The sequence below is a fragment of the Gossypium hirsutum genome, chromosome D10 (assembly GCF_007990345.1).
Source record: "Gossypium hirsutum isolate 1008001.06 chromosome D10, Gossypium_hirsutum_v2.1, whole genome shotgun sequence".
In the NCBI taxonomy this organism is placed as follows: Eukaryota; Viridiplantae; Streptophyta; class Magnoliopsida; order Malvales; family Malvaceae; genus Gossypium; species Gossypium hirsutum.
This window is the reverse complement of record NC_053446.1, coordinates 53,207,283-53,216,373: the sequence shown is the minus strand read 5'-3', so window position 1 is coordinate 53,216,373 and position 9,091 is coordinate 53,207,283. Positions and strand designations below refer to the sequence as shown.

Genomic DNA, 9,091 nt, shown 5'->3' with positions numbered 1-9,091 from the left:
ACACCCAAAGATCTTTAAATTAGAATAGTCAGCAGGATTACCAGACCATACCTCTTGTAGAGTCTTTTTCTCAATGGAAACGGATGGAGATCGGTTGATCAAAAAACATGCAGTAGAGGTTGTTTCGGTCCAAAATGACTTTGGTAAGTTGGCATTTGACAACATACATCGAACCTTCTCCATGATCATTCTGTTCATTCGTTCTACAATGCCGTTTTGTTGTGGAGTATGACGAACTGTCAAGTGTCTCACGATCCTTTTTTACTTACATAGTTTATTAAACTCATCAGAATAGAACTCTAAGTCATTGTCTGTGCGGAGATAATCTATTTATTTTCTCGTCTGTTTTTCAATCATATTTTTCCAAGTCTTAAATGTGGAAAACACATAACTTTTCTGCTTTAGGAAGAACGCCCACACTTTTTTAGAAAAATCATCAATAAAAGTTAGCATATAATTAGCTCCGCCTCTCAAAGGTACTTTGGATGGCCCCAAGAGGTCAGAATGAATATAATTCAATGTTCCCTTCGTGTTATGGATTCCTCTAGTGAATTGAACTCTCTTTTGCTTCCCAAAAACGCAATGCTCACAAAACTTCAGTTTATAAATTTCTTGCCCATCAAGAAGTCCTCTTTTATTCAATTCTGCCATGTCATTCTCACTCATATGCCCTAGGCGCATATGTCAAAGTTTAGTAATATCATCATCTGACAAGGAAGAGGATGAGACAACTGCATCACCAGTAACAATAGAACCCTGCAAAATATATAACTTGGCTGTCTTTCTCTACCCTTTCATCACAACGAGGGAACCTTTGGAAATCTTTAAAACCCCACTTTCAACTGTGTATTTGTACCATTTTGAATTAAGAGTACTCAACAAAATTAAATTTCTCTTCAATTCTAGAACATGTCGTACATCACTAAGTGTTCTGACAACTCCATCAAACATTTTAACTTTAATTGTCCCAACACCTGCAATTCTACATGAAGTATTATTTACCATCAAAACAACACCTTCAGACACTGTTTCATAAGTTGTAAACTAATCCTGATTGGGATTCATGTGGAAGGTGCAACCCGAATCAATGATCCACTCCTCTCTCACTTTAGAATTATTGACAAAAACGACTAGAAGTTCACCATCGCTATAGTCTTCTACAACATCAGCTTTACCAAAATTTTCTGGTTGTTTTCCATTTTGATTCGTAGCCTCCCTTTTGATATTGTTTTGTAGCTTAGAGCACTCAGATTTAATGTGCCCTTTCTTCTTGCAGAAGTTACAAGTTTTACCTCTGTTTGAATACTTCGATCTACCCTTAGATTTACCGCGAGGATTTCATTCTTGTGTCCTTCCACGATGATCATCAGTATTCCGATCTTGTCTCTCACGAATAATGAGACCCTCTCCCTAAGAGTCGGTTTTAACCACAAGATGCTTCATCTTATTATACGAGGTTAAAGAATCATAAACCTTATCAACTGTAAGAGACTCGCGGCTATATAAAATCGTATCTCTAAAGGTTGAATAAAACGGGGGCAACGAACAAAGTAGAATCAACCCTAGATCTTCCTTATCATACTGAACCTCCATGGCTTCCAAGTTTGAGAGAATTGTTTTAAATACTATTAAGTGTTCGTGCACAGACGCACCTTCCTCCAAACGATGAGAATAAAGATGTTGCTTCATATGCAGCTTACTAGTTAGAGTTTTCGACATAAATATTTGTTCCAACCTCTTCAATAATCCAGTGACGGTCTTCTCATTCATCACATCTTGTAAAATTTCGTTAGACAGATGCAGATGTAACTGTGTTAACACTTTTCGATCCTTGCGCTTCTTCTTTTCCTCCATCAATGTTGAAGGCATCTTATCTACCCTAGCAGGGCTTCTTCTAAGTCCATCTGTGTAAGAACTGCCTACATCTTTATCTGCCACAACACGAATCTGGTGTTGCGATCCAACAGCATAATTTCATACTTCAAAGACGTCATTACCGTGATTGAGATGAACAACCCGAAAGCTCGGATACCAATTTGTAAAAAATAGAATGTCGGTAATGACAATATATCACAAAGAAAAGAAAAATAAAAATAAAGAACACACAGATTTTTATGTGGAAACCCTTTTGGGAAAAAACCACGGGCAAAGGAGAAGAAAATTCACTATGTCGAATTCGAATTGATTATAAGAGGAGTAGACTATGTCTATTTATAGGCTTGTAAAACCATATTCTAATAGGAGTGTAGTAAGATTGAAACGCCTTATTCTAATCTATATCAAATAGATAGAGTTTAATAAGGTTTAAAAAACCTTATTCTAAAATAATAAAAGAAGTATAATTATATAGGGATTTTACTTTTATTTTATTTTATCACTGTATTTTATTTAAATAAGGATTCGGGTCACTTAATTCTAACAAATCTAATAGGGGAATCCATAACACGATTTAATGCAATAATAAGGGTTTTGATTAGAAAGAAATTTCAATTAATCAACCTATAGTAGCTGCTTTTATGCTCGAAAGAGATATTTGCATAATTTAGGGATTTCTACAGATCAAAATACTAAGTAAAGAAATTGTATAATTTTGATTGACTGTAACAAATGAATTATTTACTGGGTATTATTTTGTTTCTTGGTTGTTATTTGATTATTTACATTATTTATTCTTTATCGCGTTCGTTAGTTAATTTTAGTTAATCAATCACTTGAATTATTTAGTTAAATAATAAAAAAGACAGTAATTACTAAAACTTTTAATTATCGTGAAAACAATATTTGTATTCACTATAGTTATATCATTACTTATCTTAATCAAATTTTTAATTAATTTTACACCGCATCAAACAACCAAACGCAACATTAATGATATATACATGAAATAATTGTGTTTTAAAGAAGGTGACAATTTTTTTCATGAAAAGGGAGAAGGGAAAAGGAATTGAAAGCGTGGAAGGTGGGAAAAAGAGGAAGAGGATTAAATAAAGCACATGGGTGCATGTGTGGTGTGGCGTGTTAATACATGCAATGCCCTCACCCTAATAAATGCTTTTGGCGTATGTTCCCGGAGCTCTCTTTTTCTCTCACAATTTGAAATTTTATCCATTTTTTTCTTTAATTTTTATTTTACGAGTAAAATTCTACTATTTTATTTGATAAATATATTATCATATATATCAATTTATTATATTATGTTAATTAATATATTTAACGAGGAAATTAAAATATAAAAATAAAATCCACAACTTACATGATTTAACAAATATATATATGCAAATAAGATTAAGAATAAAAAGAGAGTGGTTCATTGGATTCATTCGACCCTTCCAATCATCATAGTGTTGCTACTCTTCAGTTGCATCTGCAAATCTACCATCTCTCTCTGCCAAAGAAACTCCAAAACCCCCATCCCTATTGATAGTGATGAATGGAAGGCAGGCCAGCCAGGGCACTCGTGTGCGTGCCTTGTTGGATTTTCGTTGGATTTTCATTCATACAATTAGGCAAAAGGTGACGGCCAATTAATCACACTGCCTCTCTGAGTGTGACCCTCCCTATCCCACCACTCTCAGCCTCAGGGACCTGTCTCTGTGCATTCCCCTTCAAAGTTCAAGGCCAACTAGTCACCCCTCGCCTCTCATTACCTATATATTTATAAATTACTCATATTTGAGTTGTCATTTGATAATGGTTAAAATTCTGTCACCCCATCTTCGCCCCTAATATTATATTAAAAACACAAATTATATATATTAATTCAATGATGAATTGAACCCAATCATTCCTATTATTAATGCATTAAATATTCTAACTCAGAAAACATTCACACCTCCACCAGAAACAAGTCATAAATGTTGAAAGCATTCATGTTCATAAATATTGATTATATTCATAATTACATCTACCTTTTTCTTTTACTAAAGAATTTTTAATTTACTATTACCACATTATATATATAATTTATCCATGTATATATGAATGATATAAAATGCAAACAATAATTTTTAGAAGTTAAAAGGAAAGAGAAACAGAAGTATTGACCACATCTATCTTGCTTCACCTCTTTTAAGAATTGGATAAAGTTGCAAGGAGTTATAATGTTCCTTTTACATAAACTCTCGAATTATTGTGAATCAAGACAAAAGAAGTTTTGTACCTATTTAAGAGTTCAAACCAAGTTAACTGGAATTTAATCAAGATAGAATGGAATATAGAAAAATCAAATTCTAAAGAAAATATGTAAAGATAATAGAAATATGCCGGTCCTTAGTACAGTCTCAGCTTTCTCTCTCAAGTCACAGGTACCCAATTTTGGGGCACTACCTTTGAATACAAAATGTGGGGACATATACCCACATGATACCTGCCATGCCAGACACACTTCTCACTACTATTCGTTTGGCGCTATCCTATCGCCACCTTTTGGACTTACGCACATGCATTTCACTAACCCCATTTCCTACCAACTTATGTTATACTCCCTTTCCCCCTTTCTGTTCCTGTTTCCTAAACCTCCCAGAAAAAGGTCTTTAATTGATCTATGGATTATATATATATTTCTCATTCAAATGTCATTGAAATCTAGCAACTAAAAAGGACATCATATGATCTTTAAAGATAAAAGTAAAACCACCAAACTCAGGCAGTAGAGTAGTACTAGTAGCCAGTTAGATAATAGCTTTAGTTTAGCCCCATTAGGAAGGCAGCAGGAGGTGGCCATCAAGATCAAAGTGCATTTTGTCAAAATCAACCCCATCATAATAAATAAATAAATAAACAAATAAACCTTGAATTTCTTGATTTCAAGCCTGAAATCATTGAGTAACAACTCTACAAAAGTCAAGCATTTACAATTTTTTTTATTGCAGTATATTTCAGAGGAACAATGGCCTAATAATGAAGGAAAATCTTAAATGCGAACCTCTCTTCTTTTTTTTTTTTTGAATAAAATGAAAATATGAGATAAACTTACCTGAGAAGGAAAAGGAAAAACAAAGAAAACATGTATTTAACATTACTTAGAGAGTGAGGAGGCAATAAAATAAAAAATAAAAAAGGAAGATGAGGATGAGGATGACTTGGCAACTAAGCAAATTAAAAAAAGGTGTTACTGACTAGGCGGCGGCGACTGGGGCGGAAGAGCTGAGCCAGAGCTGGCGGCACCGGAGCCAGATAGCAGCTCGGCGAGAGTGGTCATGGCTCGAACCTGCATTTCAAGCGCAGCTATGTAATCAGTCGCTTCTTCAAGAATAATAGGCAACGGTTGCTTCCTGCAACCGGGAACCAACCGTCCAAGAACCTTGACTTTTCTTTGAACAGCCGGTAAGCTTTTCGATTTCAGTTTGGAAACGCTAAATCTCGGTTTCTTCGAGCGGCTACTCCCCGTGACGGCAGCCACGGCGGCTCCCCTCTGCCTCTTCTGCTTTCTGAATTTCAGTTTAAGCCGGCTTGTCAAAATGGCCCGGCTCCACCTGGTCCTCCCTTTAGCAGCAACGGCCAAAGCTCTATCAGCAGCTTCACGGACGGCTCGGCCACCGCGAGGAGCCGAAGAGGAAGGAGTGTTGAGACTGACCTGGCTCAAAGCCTGAAGAAGCTTGGAGGAATAGATTTGCTGCTGCGCCTCCGATTTCCATCTGGCGTGACTCTGGTGATTGTCTTCCATGATCATTGATTTCTTCTTTTTCCTTTTGGTGCGATCAGAATTTGCGTTCGTCACTGGATTCGTTACCATGGACGCCATCTCACCGGATCAAAATCCTCTAATATTCTCTCTCTCTCTCTCTCTCTCTCTCTCTCTACACCGTATGATTCGGTGAATGATAACAGAAGCGTCTGCAACAAAAGAAGAAAGGAATCTAGATTCAGATTTTGAGACAAAACAGAGATTCAAATTACAATTCCACAAAAAGGAACAAAAAATTATTACCGATTTGATGAACTCAGAGGGTGGAATCGAGGGAAAAGAAGAAGAAAAAAAAGGAAGAAAACGGAGAAAGGGTAAATGAACGGAACGGGGTTGAGGAGGTGTGTTGGATTGAGGAAGAGATGGAGAGAGGAGAGAGGAGAGAGGAGAGGGAGAGAGTTATAATATAATGAAGGAATGGGAATGAAAAGAGAGCAGGCGTCATTTTACATCTTATACTCTCTACTCTTATTTATTGCCTTTATTTTTTTGTTTTTTTTTCTTCTTCTTCGTTTTTGGATTTTTGCTATAGAGGATGGATGGAGTGGGTGCGACGTTTGGCGACGGTCCCTCCCTCCGGTTCACTCACCGTCTCATCATGTTAGAAGTTGTCTTATTAAATTTGATTTTTGAGATACTCAATTAATTTATAATTATTTTCATTTTTTTAAATAAGAGTTATTAAATACTTTTTATTTACTTAAAAAGTACCTTTTTTTTACTAGAAATATTTATAAACAAACCAAAAGAAAGCTAATTTTATCATAATAAATCCATATTTCTAAAACTTAAATTAGTATGAAAATTGAGCTAAAAATATCATCAAGTTAATATATATATTGAAATGGAATATTGATAGATGTGAGGTAGTGAATCCAATCCCTAAATATTCCCTCTATCTCTTCACCTTAAATTTGAGATATAAATATTCAGATTTAATTTAAATTGTAAGAAATTTTTCAGACCAAAAAAAAAAACAAGGTTTTTTAAGACGAAAAAATAAAAATAAAAAAGTAAAAAGGATGGGATATTGTGAATAAATAGAAGGGTGGAGAGGTGCATTTTGTAGGTCGAAACCACCTTTGTTTGTTACTATTATCTAAATAAATAAAGAGTGAAGGGAGGGGGTTTATTCTTCTACCCTCTCCCACTTAGTGGAATGAAAAGGCTACTCCAATCAAATTGCACCATCCCATCAACCTTTGCATTTTCATTATTTTTCAACTCACCATTTTCTATTTTTTTTTACCCAAATACCCCTTAAAATTTTCAAAACCTTTTTCTTCAAACCACAAAACACAAATTCAAACTTTAAAAACGACTTTATTAAAAGAGACAACAAAAAATTGTAAAATACATGAGAGATAATAAAAACGTATCTAATTGTTTTTTATTTAACTACAATAATTATAATAAAATAACTTAAATATCATTAAAATATAATCTCTTTTGTATCCAAAATTATCAAAATGAAAAATTGTTTACCATATTGTTGAATATGTTAAATTAATTTTTGTTTGTTTATTTGGTTGAAATGTAAAATGTTTCTCTTTGAGCCATAAAATATAAAGGTTATTTAAAAAAAACTTTTTATTAAATTATCTTTAATTATAAATAACAAATTATTAAAGTATAGTTCGAGTAAGAGTTAACTATGAAAAAAATATAAAAACAAATTAGACTAACAATATACAAAATGTTAAAGTTTATCAATTAATAAATGAGTAATAATAAAAATTCACTTATAATAATTAATTGAAAATTAAAATAATGTAATCCAAAAATGTAATATAATAAATAAATATTAAATTCAATCAACTAATAATTGCAGACAAAATTCATTTATAAATAAATATAGTTGAAATGTTATACTAAAAAACCTTATCATTATTTTTTAACTTTTAATTTAATATGGATTAAAATAATGAAAAATAGGATAAAATTGTCACAAATTACACATTAAGATTATCTACAAAGTAAATGGTAATAGGATTACCCTTATATTATCAAATCTTAACATTACTAATAATTATATATAAAATTTAGAACCATAAAAAATCTTATATAAAATTTGAAAATTGTAAACCAAGATCTGTTATGTCAGATAATTAAGAACAAAACTAAATGCGGAAGTATACCTACACACAAGTGTTTTAAAGAATAATAACTCTCTTTTCTAAAGATGGAATGGCAAAAAGGTTCCGTTTATATAATTTGGGAACTATAGCCTTAATATATAACTTTTTGCACATTAACTTTAATTTTTAACCCGTCCATTTTCAGTTAATAATTAGTTACGAGATATTTAAACATATTTAGCTCATACTTTATTTAATAATTAAAGTTTAATAAATTTTAACTAAATTAGATCGTTTTTAATTTGTTTATAGTAATAAATAATAACATATAACTTTTTTATTATATATATATATATGATGTTCATACTATTGAGTAAGTCGATCACGAATCCTAAATATAAAACGAAAATGAAGTGATGTAGGAGGAGGAGGAGCATATGAACAATAATAGAATCTAGCATGTTTTAAACCATTCTTTACTACCATCTTTTAAGTTATCCAACCAAATTGTGTTGCCCTAACGCCAAGCAAATGCAGTGCACACTGCACAAAGCAACAAACAAAATGCCAGGCATCATTTCGAATATTTAAAACAAATGACACAAAATGTGCAATTTGCTCAAAATGTGAAGTTACTTTAAAACTTGACTCAGTCCTTCCTTTTGCAGGTAAAAGAAAGTTGGAGCTGAAATATGAATCTATTAAAACCCATAAATTTACCCAATAACAACACCAACCTGTATACAAGCTTGCTCCATCAATCTTGGTTAATTAGTTTCTCCCATTGAACAACTTGCAATTATCGCTCATGAAAATAAGACATATTTCATAATCACTTTAAAGAACACCAAGAAATTATATGGAAAAGAGAAGGGAAGAGAGATGATGATATGTTGGGGTAGAATTGGATGGAGTTGGGGGTGTGGGCTTCCACTAAAAGACTGGGAAATCAGGTCCCACATGAAAAATTTTGTTTGCTTATGCAATGATTATATGGAAGTGATGATGGTCCACAAAATAAAAATAAAGAAGGGGAAAATGCATGTGCAATTGTGGGTTGTTTCACTGGCACTTTTTCTATCTTGGGCTTTATTTTTATAATTTTATGGGGGGAGAGGAGGTTTGGAATTTTTCTCCTCCTTTCTGAGGTGTGGACAGTTATGCTCTCCACATTTCCTGCCATTGGGGGGGTCCCATTTTCTCTAATGCCAAACGCCTTTTATTTTTATTCACTGCCTAATCCCATTCTTAACAACCAAGTTTCCACTAAACACTATGGTTTTTCTCAACAATAATGAATGGGGATGCTTTCGTGTTTTGTCACACT

General features: G+C 33.1%; 1 protein-coding gene across 2 annotated transcripts; it reads right to left on the bottom strand.

Annotated features, from left to right (window-relative positions):
• Positions 1–3,201: 3,201 nt before the first annotated feature.
• LOC107916229 (transcription factor bHLH148) lies at positions 3,202–6,957 on the bottom strand. Of its 2 annotated transcripts, none has more exons than XM_041103267.1 (3): positions 5,930–6,957; positions 5,119–5,835; positions 3,202–3,647 (listed from the first exon to the last, which is right to left on the bottom strand). In XM_041103267.1, the coding sequence occupies exons 2-3, from the start codon at positions 5,741–5,743 to the stop codon at positions 3,613–3,615; spliced, it is 660 nt and encodes a 219-aa protein (XP_040959201.1). In that variant the 5' UTR covers positions 5,744–5,835; positions 5,930–6,957; the 3' UTR covers positions 3,202–3,612. The 2 variants fall into 2 exon arrangements, with proteins under 2 accessions (XP_040959201.1, XP_040959202.1); XM_041103268.1 differs by having other exon boundaries at positions 3,202–3,722; positions 5,930–6,956.
• Positions 6,958–9,091: the final 2,134 nt, after the last annotated feature.

Bases quoted from the DNA above. Each gene is read 5' to 3' on its own strand.
- LOC107916229 (XM_041103267.1), bottom strand. From the start codon at position 5,743: ATGGCGTCCATGGTAACGAATCCAGTGACGAACGCAAATTCTGATCGC. The intron at 3,648-5,118 runs GTCAGTAACACC...ATAAATATATAG, and splicing joins GCCCCAGTCGCCGCCGCCTA to GTAATGAGAGGCGAGGGGTG.